This window comes from Siphateles boraxobius, unplaced genomic scaffold (genome assembly GCF_051911475.1).
Source record: "Siphateles boraxobius isolate OS27281-9 unplaced genomic scaffold, OSU_SipBor_1 7, whole genome shotgun sequence".
Classification (NCBI taxonomy): Eukaryota; Metazoa; Chordata; class Actinopteri; order Cypriniformes; family Leuciscidae; genus Siphateles; species Siphateles boraxobius.
The window spans coordinates 13,788,361-13,809,577 of record NW_027509197.1 but is presented as its reverse complement, the minus strand read 5'-3'; the positions used below and the strand labels follow the sequence as shown (position 1 = coordinate 13,809,577).

Sequence of the window (21,217 nt, the reverse complement as noted above, 5' to 3'; positions counted from 1 at the left end):
ACAAAACCACTGCTAAAGAAAAATATTTGTGTATTTTTGACTCACAAATAAATCCTTCCATTGAATAAAGACAACGTTGATTTTTATCATATTTTAATATATACCATTTCGGTAGATGCTTGTCTGATATGGTTATCCCTGCCCGACTCTAATTTTTCATATTTTTTTTTGTCATATATCTCAATAAAGTCCTTCAATTGAATAAAGACGATATTGATTTCATAGCATGAAAGTAGGCTACCTCGTTATTATTCTCTATCTGTCCCAGACCAATCCCTCACATCTCAATAGGTCCTAACTTCCCTGTTTATCGGTTCAATCTGGATTTGTCTAATGAGGCACTTGTCCTCTATGGCAGTGTGCTGTGTGTGTGTGTGTGTGTGTGTGTGTGTGTGTGTGTGTGTGTGTGTGTGTGTGTGTGTGTGTGTGTGTGTGTGTGTGTGTGTGTGTGTGTGTGTGTGTGTGTGTGTGTGTGTGTGTGTGGTGACGTAGAGGTGGGCTGGCAGAGAGTTAAGTGGAGTGCCATCAAGATAAGGCAAACATCAGAAGTCCCGAAGACAGTAGATTGCTCAGTCTGAGTACTGATGTATACATGAGTGTCTTGTGTCAGAGGATATCTGCAGCGGATCCTCACAGCGTCAGCTCACATGTTCATTCATTCATACTTTCAACAGAAAGCACCAGCAGAAAAGTTGTAAAGTGGTTTCATGAATGAGGTGTCACGACATCGATTGGCACTCTCTAGCATCATTTGATTTTTTTTGTCAGATTCGGACGATCTGAAGCAGATCGCTGGAAAGCTGTGCGTGTATTGCACGGATCTTCTCCTCAAGCAGAAGAGTTGTTGTGAGAGAGTTTTGCAGAAGATCAGCAACAGCATGGATTACTTTTTATTTCGACTATTGTGTTCTTTGGCTTTGGCGTCACATTTAGTTCAAAGGTAAGGACTTTCTCAGTTGTTTCGAGTAAAGTTTAAACGATTTTATTCGCTTCTGCGCGTGTATATCTGTCTATTTACTGTAAACGTTTGCTCACAAACATACACTTTAATACATTGCCATGATATTCTGTTCTTACGTGGTTCATAAAACGTTCAAAACAAGAAGTTTTGCACATCCTTTTTTTCTAACATCTTTGAGAAAAGTAGTACAAAGTGAAGTTTTTTTTACTCTTTTATAATGTAACTAAAGTAGTCTACTAGTCATAAAGTGCTGAGGTGGGCTATTTGGTTCACTTTTGATAGAATTAAATATTTTGCTAATAAAAAATGTCTTCTTTTAATATCAGTTATTCAGTCGTTTTTTTCAGTTTAGTTATTTTGTTTGTATAATTTAGTAAAATATAGGCTATATCTAATATAATAGTGTATAAATAATTTATAATATAGTTAGTATTATACTATAGTGTACTGATGATTGGCATTCTATTAGTTAGTTTATACACTAAGTTAAGTTTCGCGTAACCTTTCTTTAATGTACTGTTTTTGCATCTGATATTTGATGAGTAATAATCTCAAATCAACCTTCTTTGATGCCATATTTTCTGCATGGATATAGTATCCATTTCCAGCACATGGTGTATTTTGTATTAGTCATGAGCATTGGGCTCCGCAGTGGCTCAATGTCAATCTAATGTGTGACACAGCAGTTTTGTATGACCCATGGGATCTTTTTATATTATAAACACGTACACAATGCAAAATAACTCATAACAGAGTATTTATTATTTATTACCTCTTTAAGCATCTTTGTGTGCAGATGTATTTGGATACTTGATAAGGTTTCGTTCTCTCTTCTAGGGCAGATTCGAATGAAATTCTGGGACTAAAGATCCCCTTTGACCCCATTCTCAATGCCAACACGGTGTGTTTGACCCTGCCCGGCCTGACAAAGAAACAGCTGGACGTGTGTATGAGACATCCAGATGTGACAGCCTCTGCCATACAAGGCATTCAGATTGCCATCCATGAGTGCCAGCATCAGTTTAGAGGACACCGCTGGAACTGCTCAAGTCTGGAGACCAGGAACAAGATCCCCTATGAGAGTATTGTCTTCAGCAGGGGTAAGCAAGAAAATAAACCTAAACTATGTGGAAATAGTGACTTCAGTTTGTCAACATTTTGGGAGAAGTAAATCTGGTTTGGTCTTCTCTATGCTTTCCTTGGGGCCATGGTGTAAAAGTATACAATAACAGAATTTCAAATTAATGTTAGTATTCATACTTAAGTAATTGCATCTAAACTGGTTTGGTAAGCTTTAAACTGCCCCATATTGGTAAATAAATTCACGTTTGTACATTGCTAACACACATTAATGTGTGATAATAGAAAAGCTATATCAGTCATAGGCATATATAATTTAAAAAGTGAATGTAAATATCCTGCAAGGGGGGCTTCCCTGGCCAGCTAATGCTTTTACTTTGTGCCAGTGCAAGTGATGTGAATTTGCTTTCAGCATTTTCCCAAACCTCAGTGGCAAAAGCATAAACCTGTTTAGTTAGTTTCTATAACCCAAAGTGACAGTTTCCTTAAATCTTTAATTCATTTTCCCACTTCCTCCACCATCAGCGCAGCCGGGCGTGCCTCTCATTTTAAATTATTTGTTAGATTGATTTGTTCCAGGTCTTTCATTGGCTTGGAAGGAAATCTAAAACAGCATTTCCATGTCCGTGTCTTCTGGCTGCGCCTGAGTGCCGTTTGCCCCCCATAGAATCATGAGAGGATTGCACGAACAAAAAAGCAGCACCGGCTGGTGTCGTGTGTGTGTGTGTGTGTGTGTGTGTGTGTGTGTGTGTGTGTGTGTGTGTGTGTGTGTGTGTGTGTGTGTGTGTGTGTGTGTGTGTGTGTGTGTGTGGGTGGGTGGGTGGGTGGGTTAATAGGTGTGAGCTCCTGTGTATTTTGAAATGATCAATTGAACATCATTCAGCTATATCAGATCTTTGCTCCAAGGCCCATGGGAAGCCCATTTTTGGAAAACACAGCGAATTCCTGACACTGACTGTTTCATACCTGATTTAAGTCTTAAAGGCTCATTAGTCATTTGTTATCGCCAAAGATGGACAAAACAGGACATGGAGGTGAGGCGAGACTGCATTCACAGGCCTAATAAGACAAGCCCCAATCTGCATTAAACACGCTTTTTAAATGGTAGATGGGGTCATGGCCGGTTTAAAACTTGTTCAAACTTGGAAATATCTGTTTCTCTTTAAGGATAATTTACAATAAACCAAAGGTCTTTAGTGGTCACACAAATGCATATGAATGCAGACAGTCAATAATGCAGAAATAATAAACTTAGCAAAAATGTGTTGGGGGGTTGACACATACAGTAATCTGTGTCTTATAGAGTTTCTCTCAGATCTTTGACATTAACCAGACTGATTAAGTCTTGTTTTCCATTGTTTTAAATCATTTAAATAAAAATGTAAAAATGTGTCTATATATATTATAAAATATATATATATTGTACGTCTGTGTGTGTGTGTGTGTGTGTGTGTGTGTGTGTGTGTGTGTGTGTGTGTGTGTGTGGATATATATATACTGTACATACACACACATGTTAAAAAATGTTAATTTATGTTAATTGATTTGACTGCACTAATGTGTGTATATATGATAAGTGTCAAAATATATACTTTATATTCTTTTATATCAGTAATCAGACTTTTTGAGACTTAACGGTAAAAACAGGAATTTTATATGTTTACTTAGAGTCTTTTTCATACTGAAGAAGTGCCCTTTGATTTTAGCAAGCAGAAGGAACTATAAACTATTTAGCCTTTAGTGGGCTCTTTAATGTTTCTGAGCATGGCCTTCTTTAATTCCCCATCTGTCCCTGAAAGTGATTCAGGAGAGTCTGCTTTTATGAGACCTCCGTTTATTATTGTTTAAAACCATTAGCGTTCAACACGCAGGCACCTCTGGTGAAGCATCTTATTTACTCTGTAAACCCTGGAGAGAGAAAAAAAAACATTGTAATTAAATATTGTTATACAAGGACAACAACATAACTTGCTACTGCTACATGTGGCTCTCATGTGTTTGAACGTATTTGCTGAGGAATTTCTTAAATCTTGTCAGAAAGCATTAAAGTCTGCCACACTTCAGTTCCAATAAAAAGCGTGGTGGATGAGAGCTGAAATCCAGATGAGCGACATGTAATTAGTGCAGATCAAACGGCTGCTAACGGTAGCCAGGTTAATAGTAGCCACGTTTTTGAGCTCTTCGCAGAGCCTGTGTACAGATGAGCATGTCTGTGCTAAGCCACACTAACCAGAGCCCTCCACACCTTACCCATTGTTCCTGCATGTGCATGCCTTGGATACTTAAGCGCTGCACTGTGTTCACTAGATTTGTTGGGCTTTTTCCTGTGAGGTCTTTCCGTTGCTTGTTGTGTGGAGGAATATACTGGTACTGCTGTCAAGCATCTGGGCGATAGCGATCTCCTCCTCAAAGCACAGAAAGAACAAATCCACAGGGGCAAAGTGGGCGATGGACAACATTTGAGTGAGGCTTGCCTGAATAATCCCTTGTATTGTCTCTTTGGCAGGTTTCAGAGAAAGTGCATTTGCATACGCTATTGCGGCGGCCGGTGTGGTGCACGCTGTGTCCAACGCCTGCGCCATGGGCAAATTGAAAGCCTGCGGCTGCGATGAGAAACGTAGAGGGGACGAGGAGGCGTTCAGGATCAAACTCAACCGTCTGCAGCTTGAGGCCATCAACCGGGGTAAAGGAATGGTGCACGGCGTGATGGAACACTTTCCCGCCGATGCTCTCGGTCCCCAGGACTCCTGGGAATGGGGCGGCTGCAGTCCCAACGTGGAGTTCGGTGAACGCTTCTCCAAGGAGTTCTTGGACTCCCGTGAGACGTACAGAGACATTCACTCCAGGATGAGACTTCATAACAACAGAGTTGGCAGGCAGGTGAGAGACGGCGTTATGTTGGCTGTGTGTGATGTGTGACACTAAGCCTGAATGAATCAGCAGTGTTGGATTGCAAAGGGGATCGGTTTACGCTCCCTTTTAAGATGCGTTAAAACACGGTGTTCAAAGATGAGCGCTTCTTTTCTACCGAGATACTATAACCTTGTCACATGTATTAAAGGAGACAATAGCGGTTGAGTTCCTCCTTTTGATGTACCTAGAAACTACAGATTTTCTCCGAGTGGCAGTTAAACATAAAGGGACGCTCATGTTGCAGCTGTGCTCTTGAAAGCTTCATCCCTGTCCGTTTTGCCAAGCGTAACATTTTTTTGTTTGTGCGTTCCCTGCCTCGTGTGATCGTTGCTTTGTCAAAAAAGCGAACCCTGGCATTGAGAGAGGTTTGTTGAACTTTTTGCCTGGGCTCCTGCCTGTGCGTAAACTTAAGGGCTGGTGCCCCGTCTATACTCAATTTGGTGCACTCGTGAATCTTTTCCGATCTCCACGCAAGTGTCCACCCCCCAAACCACCTACCAACTGCAAAACACTTAAATGAGCAATAACTTCACTCGAGCAAAAGCAAACATGTGCTTCTCTGAAACGTGTTATCTTTGGATTTGGGAATGTTTAAAAGGCATTTAAGCTTTATCAAAATATGCCTATCCTGGTGTTGCCTTTGATCAGTGAGTCCCTCCTGGTGGCAATGTGTGATGTAAGGGATCGAGGTGTTGTCTTTCTGCCTGTGTTGGACTAATTAGATAATAAGAGGTAGATTAGCGGCACTCTTGCGCAGTTAAGTTAAAAGCACTGGGAGGAATAACATGACATGTAATAGGTGAAGAACTTTCTGAGTCTTTACGTATTACTTTTGTTTTATAGGGAAAACAAGTGGACACCACTATTGCAAAAATGTCACTTATTTTAATCTATAAACATTTACTTCATGCGGCTTGTAGTACAGAGCGCAAAGTCATCAGAAATATGTAACAACACAAATTGAATTATGCAGAGACTAAACATTTTAAACATATCAAAAACATCTTAAATTTTAGATTCACACTTTGCTTTGATGACAGCTTTACACACTCTATATTTGCCCAACCAATTTTATGAGGAGCATCTTGAAATGTCTTTCCATCTTGGATGTTCTCAGGACACTTGTTAACTGCTTTCTCTTCACTCTGGGTCCAAGTCATCCATCCATCTTTTTTTTTTCTGTAAAGAAAACCATATAGTTGTCTACAAAACTAGTCTCAGTCATTTAAGAATAAGCATATAGATCTCAATTTCTCTAAATGTATTAAGATGTGTTCAAAACTTTTCACTGGTACTATATCCTTATTTATGATCACTCAAGCAGTTGTTGCCCAGTTGTTCATAAATGCTAGACTCCAGTTCCTAAATTATTTAATTGATCTGGAAAGGGTATCCTAACCTAGTTAAGAGTTGTATATATGTTTTGGAATTATATGATCACAGTGAAATGTGGAATACATGAGCCATTTATTGTAGATCCATGTTTTTTCCCCCATTTAATGAATACTGTATATATTAAAACTCATTATTCTTGAGGTGCAGCAATTTACTTTTTTTAAGCTCCCAGCCAGCACCTGCATTATTTATAATTTTTACAAACATTTCATGGCCCCCAGAATTGCAGATTTTTTTTGTATGAATATGTAAACAATGCAATATATCAAAAGAAAGAACAGAGCCTCTACTTAAAACATTATTCTACATCAGCATTATTATTTTTTTATCAACACTTGAGTGTGGGTACGTTTCATAAAATTAAAAATTAAAAAGCAAAATTTTGAACAAAGAGCTGAAAAAATGACATTTTTATCAAAGACTACGTCCGGATCGTATTCAGAACGATGATTAACATGGTGTAGATCGAGTCCATCAACACCCCCAAAGCTTCACAGTACCATACCTCTTATCGGTAATTTGTACATGTGCATAAGCAATGCTATCTCTAGTTTCTGATTCTTCTTCATCTTTGTTTTGATTAAGAGATTCTGTACTCTTTCAGAAGATGCCTCTTGATCTTGACTTTGTCTAATTTTCAATTGCATAACTTATATGTCTACATTACATCTCCATTATCACGAAACCCACACAACAAAAATACAGCTCTGATCACGTCATTCTCCATCCTCCAGCTGACGTTGTTGAATGCCGCACTTGCTCTCGGGGGACACCCTTGGGTGGCTAGTTCCAATAACTGAGATCCTATAACTACCCAGTGCGAAAGCCCCTATAAACTATCACTTCTCTTATTTCTGTGGTTTCATTTATGGTAATCCAAAGCTACTTACATTGTTTTTTTGTTTTTTTTACCAGATTTGTACATTTTTGCCAGTTCATGCATTCCCTGGGAATTGAACCCATAACCTGGTCATTGCTAGTACTCTACTGATTGAGCTACATTGACTAACTCTAACTCTTAACATGCTTAATTATTACTCTTATCACTACCATGATTTTAAAGACCCCTGTGGTAAAAATCAAGTTTTTAACGTTGTTTATATTTCTATGTGGTGTTTTTAATATGATTTAAGACAAACCATGTGGAAATTCATAAGTCAACACCATTGCTGAGAGTTTTCTCTTCAAAACTGCAGTGATCTAAAAACAGTTTTAAAAATGCGGTTTGAAATTGCTGGTGTTTCTGACGTCACAAACTACCTTGTAACCAATCATATCGATGTGCCAGCGGGCTTTATCATATCATTAACAGTGAACTAGCAGGGGAGTCTCGAGAGATGCCAGGTTATATCTCTGTATATGTTTCTGTTGATGTGAAAAATTGGGTAGGTTTAGAAATATAGCGGGTGTATGATGTATATTTTGATGTTAGGATCAACTATATGGTGGTGTGAGTGGAGGCTGGGCTAATTAGCATTTTAATGGATCCACGTATACTAAATGAAGGAAGTGTTTAGAGTTACATTCAAGCTATTTTAAGGCATGGAGACATTTTTTTCACAAGAAAAAATAAGTAAATAATGTATGTCATTTTGGTGATCAAAGATGAGTTTTAAGGGATAAAATGATTGACTACAGAGGGACTTTAAGTCCCTAAGTCCCTTCACTATTGCTTGCAACTCCAATATTGTCCGACTTATTTTGGTGTTGCAATAAACAGATTTCCATTACACGAGAGTAGATGTTAAAACTTCATGCTGATTCGTACTCGGCTTTCGCCAAGATAAGCACCAACTAAGACTCAGCTTTACAGTAACCTATGCTTCTCCATCCATTTACGCTTCTTTCCATATGGTGATGTAAATCTCCTTCTGTCTAGTGTTAACATCATCACACACAACGGCTGCAACCACAGTGCGGTCCCCCCATGACAACCGTCTGGTTTGAGCTGAGTAGGGGACATCTCTAGGGTCTTCAAGTGGGCACATTCCATCCTCAGTGTTTCGTCGACTAGCCCACGACACCTCAAGAGGGCTCGACAGTGACTCTGGCGTCCCAGAGTCACCCCCCTCCGTCCCCCACTCAACTCAGCCCCGCTTACTGACCTCTACATCCCTCCTGCTCCTGAGACCTAACCACAATCTCACAATCTCTCCGCAACCCAACCATACGCGGCAACCCGTTTGACTAAGGCTGTCGAGCCCCACTGGTGCATTAATATGCAGTTTCAGTGGCAACGGTTCTGTTTGGCATACCACCAACCGCAAAACACAATATCTGCCCAACCACCCGTCATTCACGCAATATACACAGGAACGTAATGACTGTAAATACTATACAACCTATACAAATAAACCAACAGACTCTTCAAGTTTTCAAGAATTCTACGAAACCGTAGCATGGCGGCCTGTACACACCCAGCTAGAATCTTTCCGTCTCAACCACAGCCAGTTGCTGCTCCTTTCAGCTGCTCCAGATAAGTTATTTACTGTGCGACGCAACTCTTGGCCACTGAATCCGACGTCTCTGAGGAGCCGGGTTGTAGACTGTGCCACAAAACCTCGACAACCCACTTCCACTGGATAAACCTGGACTCTCCATCCTCGCTGTTCTGCTTCAGTGGCCAGATGAGCATACCGCAGTTTCTTCCTCTCATATGCCTCATCTACCGCATCCTCCCATGGCACTATTAACTCTATCAGTTGAACAATGCGTGCTGATCCAGACCACAAAACAATATCTGGTCGTAGGTTAGTGGTGGCAATCTCAGGTGGAAAAATAAGCCGTTGATCAAGATCAGCCAGCATCTTCCTGTCCCTAGCAGCTTCCAGTTGTCCTGGGCGAGAATTGGTGTTAGCCCCTTTTCTTGGTGCTCGCCTGGGCGGAGGAATATTGTCTTCTGCGTGTAATGTTTTGCTAGAACAGGCGGCAACTTATTGGTCATACTACACTTGCCTTCCAATGCTAAAGCCAAACATCGCAATACTTGGTCATGGCGCCAAGTAAACCGACCTTGGCTAAGAGCCACCTTACATCCTGTCAAAATGTGCCTTAATGTGGCAGGTGATGAACACAAAGGACAAGAGGGATCCTCTCCTACCCAGAGGTTTAGGTTCTGCGGTGATGGGAGAACATCATAAGTTGACCTAATAAGGAAACTGATCCTACTCTCTTCCATTGACCAAAGGTCTTGCATTTTGCATTTTGCGTTGTTCCACACTCTCCCATCTCATCCACTCTCCCTGCTTGGCCTGGGAAATGGCCTTTAGACATCTCATCCTCTCCTCCTGCATTCACACCTTGTTGACTACCAGCTTCCTCTTTGGGCTGGGCCTGCCTTGTGCCATTTAGGAGGAGCTAAACTGAGCCCAAAACCCCCTCTTCCATTCTGTACCTGTCCCACTATATCCCCAATTTGAAGGTCAGCCTTTGCCTCTACTACAGATTTCTTTGCAGACCACTTTCTACCAGTTTTTACCACAGGGGCTGCCTCCCTTACACATTTGTCGCGTGACTCTGCTAAAGTAATTTCCAGTCTGACCTTGGCACACTTAAACTCCTCGGTTAAAGCAGAGACTGGCAGCTGCAATACTCCTTTACTATAAAGTCCCACTCTGCTGAGGCAGCGTGGAACTCCCAACCATTTCCTGATGTATGAACTTATTAACGCTTCCAGCTTATCCACTGTTGTCAAAGAAACCTCGTACACAGTCAGTGGCCACAGCAACCTTGGCAGTAGACCAAACTGAAAGCACCAGAGTTTTAGTTTGCCTGGTAGAGCACAGCTGTTTATGCTCTTCAACCCTTCCACTGCTTGTCGTCTAACTTCTCCCACTCAAACTGTGTCCTTTAGATCCCCATCGTACCATCTCCCAAGACTCTTCACTGGCTTCTCAGAAACTGTTGGTATTGCATCACCATTAATGAAGAATGTTTTATCTACTACCTTTCCTTTAACTATCGAGATGCTCCTTGATTTAGAGGGCTTAAATTGCATTTGTGCCCATTCAATATTATCTGTTAACTTCCCCAATAACCGATTAGTGCAGGCTACTGTTGTAGTAATGGTTGTCATGTCATCCATGTATGCTCTGATTGGTGGTAGTCGCATCCCAGAAGCCAAGCGCTCTCCTCCTACTACCCATCTTGATGCCCTAATGATTACTTCCATTGCCATGGTAAAAGCCAGTGGAAAAATGGTGCATCCTGCCATTATTCCAACCTCTAAGCATTATGGCAATGATCTTGGATCTCGGTGCTGAATTTTGGAGTTGAGAAACTAAATTGCAAATCTCCAAAATAGGCTTTCACTAAATTTGTTATTGACATTGGTACTCTAAAAAAAATCAAATGCTGCCCAAAGAAGCTCATGTGGCACTGAACCATATGCATTAGCCAAATCCAGGAATGTCACATGGAGCTCCTTCCTCTCCTTTTTAGCTGATTGAATTCGTTGCCAGTTAACATTGATGTGTTCTAAGCATCCAGAGAACCCTGGAATGCCAACTTTTGGAACTGAAGTGTCAATGAAGCCATTCTTTAATAGGTAGGTTGACAATCTCTGCGCAATAATGCTAAAGAAAATCTTACCTTTGACGTTTAATAGTGAAATAGGACGAAACTGACTGATGCTTTGAACATCTTTTTCTTTAGGTATAAAGACTCCACCTGCTCTGCGCCATGCTCTAGGTACAACCTGCTTTTCCCATGCCACTTTTATCAATTTCCACAGAATTCGTAGAACTCCTGAAGCACTCTTGTACACTCTGTACGGAACTCCATTAGGCCCTGGAGATGATGAAGCCCTTGCCTTTCTCACAACCTGCTCTATCTCTTTCCACTTAGGTGCACAGACCTCCATTTGGTATTCTGGTGGATTGATAGGTGGGATATCTGACGGAATTGACATAGGCTCATGCCTTTTTGCATCTGTATGTGTTTCCTCAAAATATCTCTCTAGCTCAACCCTAGATGCTTTTAAAGTGCCATTCTTCTCACTGGTGAATAACTTCTTTACGAATTTGAATGGGTCTTTATAGAAATTAGCCCTTGCACGCTCCATTTTTTTGTAGCGTATCCGTAGGCGCTCAGCTCTGCTTAATGTTGCTAGCTTATCTTTTATGGCCCTTTGTAAGAGATTGAGTCCCTCCTTCTGACTTTGTTCTGCTTTTTTCCATTGCTTCCTCAGCTGTCTCCTTTCTCTAACTAACCCTTCAATTTTCTGCTGCTGTCTAGATACAGCAGGAGTAGTTTGTACTTTTTCCTTCCTTTTTTCCACACCAAACCTCTCACTTCCATATGCGTAAATGATGTCCCCAAGTTTATCCAGCTTCTTTTCAACTGTACCAGTTAATCTTTCCAATGCAAAGCATAGATCTGTGTTTACCGTGTCCCATGCAGTTTTCTCACAAGCTCTTGGCCATCTGACTCCAGGCCTATGCTCGTTGAGGTTCTTTTTCTCTCTTATGCTGGTTAGTCTGACCGGGTTGACAAGTATCAATGTGTTCATCACTAACTGTGCAAACCCTCATCTCCTCTATGACAGGGGTACTGATATCCTGCGAACTGTGGTTTGCTTCCTGTCGCTGGATTTCATTCGACTGATTTGACTGACTTTGTAAGAAGTACTGATCAATGCAAGCCCCTTGTCCCTTCTCCCTCAAGCATTTCATTTTCCCATTGATGAATCTTCAACCCCCTGACCGTGTCGCCTTGCTCCAGCCACAACAGACACAAGCTTGGAGTTCAATGACTTTGCTAACTGCAGAACCTGAACTAGTCTTTTGTGAAGTACTCTCCATTCTCATATCCGTTTCCATTCCAACATCGTTAACCAAGTAGCTCATCAGCTGTGCGTTCTAGTTGTGGGAGGCAATATATCATCATGGATTAATCTGCTACCACTCTTTATCAGGACGGTACAGAACTGAAGTGTAAATGACCATGATAATCTCCGATGGGCCATCACTGGCAGGTTCACACAGACAGAGTTGCAAATTGTTCATTGTTTGCTGCTTCCTCTTCTCCAATTTGTCTCTGTATCGTTCCATCAGTATTCTGGTTCCCTTGATTATTTAGACAAAACATACTTGGTCAGTCCTAAATAAAGTAACCGATACACTTTTAAAAATAAAGGTTCCAACGGGGTTTTTTGCAACGATGCCATAAAGAAGAACAATTGTAGCTTCACCAAAGTACCTTTCAGTAAACCGTTCTCAAAAGAACCATTTTTGTCTTAGTGTGAAGAACACTTCTAAAGAATCTAAAGAACTAAATAAATCAAAAGAAGATGAATGTTTCTTTCCCAAGAAAAAATAATGAATGTTAAAATTTACTCATGGAACCATAAATGTAAAAAAAAAAGAACCTTGATTTTAGTTGTGTTTGCCATCTAAAATACTTCTGATAATTCTCATGTCCAATTTTGTGTCTAGCTCTATACACTTTGAAACATTGTTCTAGATACTGTTAATTTGGTATATTTCTAGTCTTTGTTATTGATGAATTCTGTCACAGTTTCATGATTTATTGTTGTAATTATCATGATCATTGTAGATTTCATTGGCAAAAGAAGTCTCATTTGAAGAAGTCTCAAGAGCTCAAGAGACGACAATTCAAAGGATCTATATTGGTATCAGTTTCTAATCTGATTAATTGTTATTTACATTGGATGATCTATAAAGGATGCTGGAAGTTCAGTATTTCTGTCTGAGAAGCTCAATTAGGAGGTGTGGTGTTTGATCATGCTGCCAGCGAGGGCGTGATGTACAGAGAGACACCATTGTTTAGGAATATTTCTTCTGCTTCTGCCAGTAAGCCTATTTGGCATCCAAATCTGACTGTCAAAAAAAAATAAGAAAAGAAAATTTGCTGCTACCGAAATATGTTACTGTTGGCAGGTTTTCTCAAGTCAGTGTCATCAAGATGAGAAAGAAAAATCTGAAATCCTTCATCTTCCAACTTTAATTCAACAAATTTTCTTGATAAAAGATATGTGATCTCAAAATTCATAATTCATGACATTTTTTTTCTGCTTAGTCCATTGTCTTTGGCAATTGGATCCCATAATTTTGTCAGATGGGTGATGTGACTTAGGGGTCCCGGGTAGGTGGGGACATGCTCTGTATCATAGAGCTTTTTTATTTACAAAGTTTGTGACCCAAAATTCGCTCACCTCCCCACCTCCCTCCCCGAGAAAGGTAGTCGCTTGTCGAGGAATGTAGTGACTTTACTGGGATGTACATGTCGCCTCATGCCCACCCTCTGGTTCTCACGACGTTCAGTCTTGTTAAAAGCTCTAATTAGTGGCTGCTGGCTATTTGGAAACAGATGTTTAAAGCTAGCAAAAGATTTTAGACATCAAACACAGCGGGAAGTAGAAAGACATTCGCCCTTCCTTCCCCAAATACAACTTTTAAACAGTCTGTCACTGGCCAGGGCAACAAAGAGAGAGAGAGAGAGAGAGAGAGAGAGAGAGAGAGAGAGAGAGAGAGAGAGAGAGAGAGAGAGAGAGAGAGAGAGAGAGAGAGAGAGAGAGAGAGAGAGAGAGAGAGAGAGAGAGAGAGAGAGAGAGAGAGAGAGAAAAAGGAAACTGCATGAAGAGAATCAATTTAATTGTATTGTTTTAGTATTTGCCATTCACCACTTCTGACAACATCATATGGACCGGCGGGGCATAAAGAACAGGGCATGTTTTTATGTTTGCAGTAGTAGCCGATTACATGGCAACGTCTAGTGGGGTTGTAAATTATTTTTTGCATGTTTTCATTGGAGCTCCTTCCACTCAATGAAGACCGGTTGGAAAGCCAGGCAACGTTTCTACTTTTAGAGCAAGGCAAGCAAAGGGCAGGAGTCGGTAAAGAAACACAGTTTATAAGAACAGTGTTTTGACCTAGAAGTATTAGTGACATTTCCTCTATATTTCTTTGCTATATACACCACACATGATTTAAATGTAAACACGTTCAATTTAAATACATCACAGTCTGGTCACGCATCTATCCGAGACTTTAATGAAGATGTGTGTTGGGACATTGAGGTTTTTGGTGGAACGCCTCCTCTAAAACATCAAAGGAACCGAGCAATTCTCATTCAGCAATTCATCAAGAGCCATTAGATGGAGGATCATGTTGTCAGGCACCCTGTCATCATTTTGTCCTAGCCCTTTAGTGGACTCTCCAGCTTATACCTAACAGTGTCTTACTGCGACTGCAGTGCCCTGAACAGCAAAGTGCTCCACAGATAATCACCTCTGTCTGTGGTGATACTTTTTGGAGTGGCATGCAAATATTTTAGACATCAATGTGGTGTTGTTGTGTACTAGTGTTAAAGACATCATGAAATTAAAGCTGACCCAATTTACAATTTAATGTCAAAATTTGATTTTCCTTCACATTCTCACTATTCAGAAAACAAATACAAGAAATTACATTTCTTTTAAAGAAATCAATAATGTAGTTTAATTTGTTTAATTTTCTCTACAGATTTTCCTGTGGTCACCCATACATGGGGTGCTTGTTGAAGTGCTCCACAAACTGTGCTATTCTCTGTACATTTCTTCTACATCTGGATTTCTAAATATTTTATACGTTAGATAGATGTTTTTGTTCACAGATCAACTTTATCTGGAATAGTTGTACAATAAATTGAAGGAATATGAACAATGCCATGGGGAAACTCTTTATTAGAAAGGAAGACAGGCATGTTGCCATATGGCAATTCTGTAATTGCACTAATGCATTTTTATCTGATTTGCATTTACTGAAAAGAGACATTCTCACTTAATGTTTTTATTTTTTTATTTTTTTTTACAAATCAAAATCCATGTCCCAGTTAGACTTAATGTTGTAAAATTTTCCTGGTTAAATAAACATTACATTACACACACACAAAAAAAAAGTTTTTGTATTTTTACATTAACAATGTTATTAATTTTTTATTTAGTAAAACATACGTATAAATATCATCAAATCAGTGTTTAAGTATTTTTACATTTATTCCATTGGTCAAAAAGTATCTTTAATTTCACCAAGCTGATCTATCATTTCCCAAGCACACACACACACACACACACACACACACACACACACACACACACACACACACACACACACACACACACACACACACACACACACACACACACACACACACACACACACACACACACACACATCCGGAAAGCTAAATGTGTTGCAAATGCTTTCTCAGTTGTTTTTAATAGTATTCTTGAAGGATTTCAGTTAGTATCAATATTTGAATGATTGATTGATTGATTGAGTGAGTGATTTTTTTTTTTTTTTTTTGTATTAGTTTTATGTTGTTGGTTTAGTGTCAAGGGGAAAGCGTCTGACTTGAGGGGTTGTACATTTACAACTGTTTTGCTGTATACTGCCTGTGGTCCAAATGTGCTACCAATGTGTTTTACTTGATCTCAGTCTGGTGCCAGTTTATGGGTGAGCCTGTCTCACTTTTTTCAATTAAAGTGGCCCAGATGTGGCTCTCAATTTGCTCTGCACCAATGAAATTACAGCACACCCTTCAAAACATCCACATCCACAACATGTCGGAAAAGAAAATGTGCAAATTTATAGGCCCTAATATGTTTTGCTTGCAGAGCCATTTACTGTGGCTTCTGCTGTGTTACTGTAGCTTTTGGAGCAGCACATGTTGCAGTACACATCAAATGCTGATGAATAACTGCAACACTTCTTCCACTGCAGTTCTGCTCTTGCCAAAGACATGTCAGACCGAATCTTTAGATTTCCAAAACATCCCGCGATTGCATGTGGTTGCACTGTAAATGTATGTTCCTTGGCTTATAAAGTGCTGTATCCCTATATAAATGGTAGGATACATTGAAAAAAACAAATCTGCTGGTAAAGTCCATTGTTTCACGATTCTCATTCTGTGCCAGCAGGGCAACGCAAAGAGTCTTGAAAGGCTTCGCTTTAAGAATGTTTATCTGTTCGTGGCAGACAGAGGAATGAGCTATTCTTCATCGGTAGTTCCATGGGATAGACAGCCTGCAAGGCTTCAGACAGACGCTCCACCTCTCCACACACCCAATAGATTATCCTGTTGTCACTTAAGCAGGGCGGCAGCTTCCAAGAGCACTTCCTGTCTCTTCCTCGCTTCCTCCACTGCCACGCCACTCCTGCCCTTAGGTGCCTCGTCCAGGCCGAGGGGGAAGAAGAGCAATCAGACTCTGCGATCTTCCATCACTTCCCTGTTTTTCCCTCATCATGGGCCGCACATGGCAAGAGCAGGCAGGTCCACTTACTAAACTGCTGGAGGTGAGACATTTAAATTTCCGTCAGGTCCTCGGCACTCAAAGTGAAAGGATTTGAATATCTTTATTTGTCTGTACCCGCGTTGCATCGGCCCTCAGGGGACTGATTTGGCTTCCTTTTGGAAGGCTGCAGGCTCTCGAAACGATCCCGACCATGAAAATACTGGTGCCAGGAAAGGGTTAATCCTTGTTTTCCCATCACTAAGAGTTAATTTGAGCACCACTGAGATGTGTACCTCTAGAGATCAGCCTGAATTTTTTGTGTCTATGTTGAGCGAAAACGGTTTTGTAGTACCCGATTTGCCATTGTGGGTGTATTGTTGTGATTGATGGTTGTTATCTTTGGCTTCAATAAGGTTATATCAGTTTCATATCTGTCTCTCTACTGTGTGTCCCATTCATATAAAACCGACCTGCTCCATTTGCATGCACACCTATGGTGGCTAAGAGCTTGAAATAGAAACCACCGGCATGCAAACCACATAGCCTGGAGAATTCACAATCTTCAGGGATGGGAGATGTCTGCTTTTGACAACTGCTGTAACCAACCTGCAACTTGAGGTGAACGGCAACAGTTGTCTTTAAAAAAAAAATCAGTTTCAGCAGCCCTGGAGGATTGTAAAGATGTTTTGAGTTATCTCAAAAACTGAAAGAAATTCTCTCATATACGCCACTTCATAGTGAGAAAGACAGAAGAAAAAACACAAACCATGGCTGAGTGACATGACATAGCACAGCTTCATCTTGTACAGTGAAACCTAATCCATTGAGTTTTGACAGACAAAACTCAACTTATCTCTAAAGATGTTCAAACTGTGTTTTGTCCCGTGCTGAGCGCTATAGGAAGCCTGAGACAGTGTGAAATGTGGGATTGCTAAGCCTTAATGTTTGTGCATGTGTTGTTGATATGGGTGGATGCTGGGGCATCTGTCAGTAGTGAGGGTGGCCCCTCTTCCTCTTGGTAATTGGATCTAAAAGTTTATAGCCGGGGATGACAGACGAGTGCATTGTTGAGAGAATGTGAGGTCTGAACTTGTGAATTGGGCATCCTCATCTCCAACCAGTCTCTGACATGTCATGTAGTGGAACTCATTACTACACAGAAATATTCATTAGATATACTAGACTGAATAAATCTGTTAATAACATAATTTTTTGCTCAAAAATGCATAAAAATACAACTCTTACTTACTGTACAATGACTTGAATACACCTCTTCTATGGCTCTGTTTACTCCTGGTAATAAGATGTGTTTAGGTTGATCGGATCACAAGTGGACGATGCTTAATACAGGTGTGAACGGGGTCTAAAACATTTTGAGCTTGTCCACTTTTGACCACTTCCAGAAGAAGTCGAAATCACATTAGATTACAAAAAATACATTTACCTATCCATAGACCCTCCCCTCGAAGAAGTCAGGACAGAAGTGGTTGAAAGTGGACGAAAAAAGATGGATTGAAACACCAGGTGTAAACGGGTATGTGTCTCCCTTTTCTACTTGTGATCCGATCAACCAAAACACATAGTAACACCAGGTGTAAACAGGTAATGCTTTTAATTTCTGAATAAAATTTTTTGTAGATATTTTTTGGAATGGGATAAAATTAAAAACATCAGGGGCCTCATGTATCAACACTGCGTACGCACAAAAACACGGCGTACGCCAGCTTTCACGTTCACGGCCAGATGTACTAACAGTGAAATTAACGTAAGAATGTGCGTTCCTCCACGTAAACTTCATGTCTGGCGTACGTACATTTGTTGTGATTTTTGTCCGTTGGCGACTCATAGAGGCAATAAAGTGCAGTGGCAAAAATTACACTACGAATTGTTCTATCTTACCACCAGCTGTCAGATATTCCTTATAATTTGTAATTGATAAATTATTTGACATATTATTGTCACACGAGTCTTATTAAAATATTCTATTCATTATGCAATTAAGTAAGAACATATATAAAGCATGTGCAAATTGATACAACCCATCTAGCAATGGCAGCGTTGGCTTTATTAGAGGACATTTTCAATGGACAAATCCGGAGAGAACGAGTTTTTAGGGACCACAATGATTTTCTGGCCCACGATGATGACTGGCTTATCAGCCGTTTCAGATTTCCAAGGGCTATCCTCTTGGAGCTCTGCGCTGAGTTGGGTCCGAATTTGGAAAGAGAGACAGTGAGGAGCCACGCATTACCCGTTCCTTTACAGGTGCTTACTACACTTGGTTTCCTGGCAACTGGTTCTTTCCAAAGAGAACTGGCAGACCACTCAGGAATAACCAGTCGTGTTTGAGCCGTGCAATGCCAGCTGTATGGGATGGGATCATCCGCTTGTCTACCAGGTATATAACGTTCCCATACGATGCAGGTGACCAGCCAAACATTAAAGTGCAATTTGCAGCGATAGCCGGTTTTCCTAATGTAATCGGAGCGATCGACTGCACACATATTGCTATAAAGGCGCCATCTGAAGAAGAATTTGCATATGTGAATCGGAAACATTTTCATTCAATAAATGTGCAGATAATATTGGTTACCTTCGTGGCAGTCCTGTAGTAAATCCGAGTTTTCCACAGCAGCAGATACTACTCAAGAGAGTAAGGTGTCACCCATAATTGAGGCAACTAAGGGTGTAAGTTCATCGACCCCTTTACTACTGCCTGTTCTGCCCACACTTTGTCAGTGCGCAGCAGTTCTCCATTTAATGTCCAGCTTTATATCAGACCATTTCTTTTTAAGGTCATTTATAGTGCGGCTTTCAGATCCCACCGCATTGACGGCATCAGCCAAACTCTCCCACTCATATTTTTTCCTTTTGTTATTAATTCCGGAGGACAAAGTTCCACATATTTTTTTCTCGTTTCTACCTCCGATATAGTAGCACCTCCGATTCACTTTCTGTAAAGTTTTGTTTCTTGCCGCTTGCTTTAGCCATTTCGTACTGCTTTCTTTTGCCAAAGTGGACTCATTACCATATTTAAATGTATTTAATTAAGGTAGGAGACTGGGTGGGGCGTTGTGCTCGTGCATGTGCGCTGATTTTTACGTTAATTGGGATGTACAAAGAGAATATGCGTGGGATCCTTCGTACGCAGAGATTCATACATCTGTTTTTTTTTTGTCCGTACGCAATGTTTTAGTATGAATTCAACGCAAGTCTTTGTACATGAGGCCCCAGGATGGTAAAACTTTCCTGATTTCATAAATAAAAGTTTATAATAAGTTTAAAACCTTTTTAAGCATTTTTTTTGTTGCATAATCCTTTATTATATATATATATATATATATATATATATATATATATATATATTAAAATATTGTCCATTATCAACAGTTCCCTATTATGAAAAGCAAAATAAATATAAAAAATACTTTTAACTTTTTGCATAAAAAAAATGTTGTCCTTAGTGTAGACCCTCTTATATGTAATTGACCCACCCATTCATATATCCTTTGTATAATTTTCCATTCATCACAAATCAGTGATTCATCTAATAAGAACTGAGATCAGATAATTTTTCACTTATATTGCAGCTTTACACATAGCATTGCAAGGTCTAGATTGCCAGCTATGGTCCAGATGTGCTGTGGTTTCCAGATATTAATTCTTCCTCGTCTGTTTTGCTTGTGTGCAGGTTGTGGTGGACCACATGAGGAGGAAATGCAAATGCCACGGTACATCAGGAAGCTGTCAGCTGAAGACCTGCTGGCAGGTGACTCCAGAGTTCAAAACGGTGGGCTCGCTGCTGAAAGAACGCTTCAACATCGCCACGCTAATCAAAGCCCACAACAGAAACACAGGACAGGTGGAGCACGCACACCCCACCCACCGACGAAGAGCCAACGTGAACGATCTGGTCTACTTTGAGAAGTCTCCGGATTTCTGCGAGAGGGACCTCAGCTCGGACTCTGCTGGGACGCAGGGCCGGATCTGTAACAAGACCAGCCAGGGCATGGACAACTGTGAGAGCCTGTGCTGTGGACGGGGACACAACATCTTACAGCAGACTCGCAGCGAACGCTGCAATTGCAAGTTCCACTGGTGCTGTTACGTGGTGTGCGAGGAGTGCAGGATAACAGAGTGGGTCAGCGTCTGCAAATGAAATGAGCGATCATCTACTAAATGTACAAAAACAGACATTAAACATAGGGAAAGACTAAGAATTCCCTCCCTTTTGCAATGGACTGCCATTTCCATGATTCCAATGGAAAGCACAAAAAACAGACTGAGATGAATTGAGTGCTAGAGAAGTGTGCACGCGTTTGCACACTGCATGGGTCCAAGCACAAGATTTCAGACTGATTTTTTGGACTTGCACTGCATATGATTTCAGAAAGTATTTTTAATTTAAATAAATTACGAATATGAATATATTGTGGAGTATATTGCCAAAAGAGCACTCATCGACACAGCGTTGTGTTCGTTTTAGTTTGTTTTTTAAAGAAATCAGTGGCGCGTAGTCCTGTAATATAGCACCAAGCAGCCGCATGGGATTCCGGTACTTAAAGAAGAGAAATGTATGTACAGTGTATATATATATATATATATATATATATATATATATATATACTCCTTAG

At 40.4% G+C, this 21,217-nt stretch overlaps 1 protein-coding gene and 1 long non-coding RNA gene across 2 annotated transcripts in view; one reads left to right on the top strand and one right to left on the bottom strand.

Annotated features, from left to right (window-relative positions):
- The first annotated feature begins 559 nt into the window (after positions 1-559).
- Positions 560-21,009, top strand: wnt10a (wingless-type MMTV integration site family, member 10a). The gene is made up of 4 exons (XM_077216945.1): positions 560-940; positions 1,799-2,061; positions 4,548-4,921; positions 20,275-21,009. The coding sequence occupies exons 1-4, from the start codon at positions 879-881 to the stop codon at positions 20,740-20,742; spliced, it is 1,167 nt and encodes a 388-aa protein (XP_077073060.1). The 5' UTR covers positions 560-878; the 3' UTR covers positions 20,743-21,009.
- LOC143723984 (uncharacterized) overlaps positions 20,681-21,217 on the bottom strand; it is a 36,463-nt gene continuing 35,926 nt past the window's right edge. Inside the window, exon 3 of the long non-coding RNA XR_013197209.1 lies at positions 20,681-20,732. This is a non-coding gene — a long non-coding RNA (uncharacterized LOC143723984). The remainder of the gene's footprint in view (positions 20,733-21,217) is intronic.

What these genes read in the sequence shown, in the direction of transcription:
- wnt10a (XM_077216945.1), top strand. Translation starts at nt 879, where the DNA reads ATGGATTACTTTTTATTTCGACTATTGTGTTCTTTGGCTTTGGCGTCA. An exon ending in GCGTCACATTTAGTTCAAAG is followed by an intron (nt 941 to 1,798) that starts GTAAGGACTTTC and finishes TCTCTCTTCTAG; the next exon opens with GGCAGATTCGAATGAAATTC. An exon ending in ACAACAGAGTTGGCAGGCAG is followed by an intron (nt 4,922 to 20,274) that starts GTGAGAGACGGC and finishes GCTTGTGTGCAG; the next exon opens with GTTGTGGTGGACCACATGAG.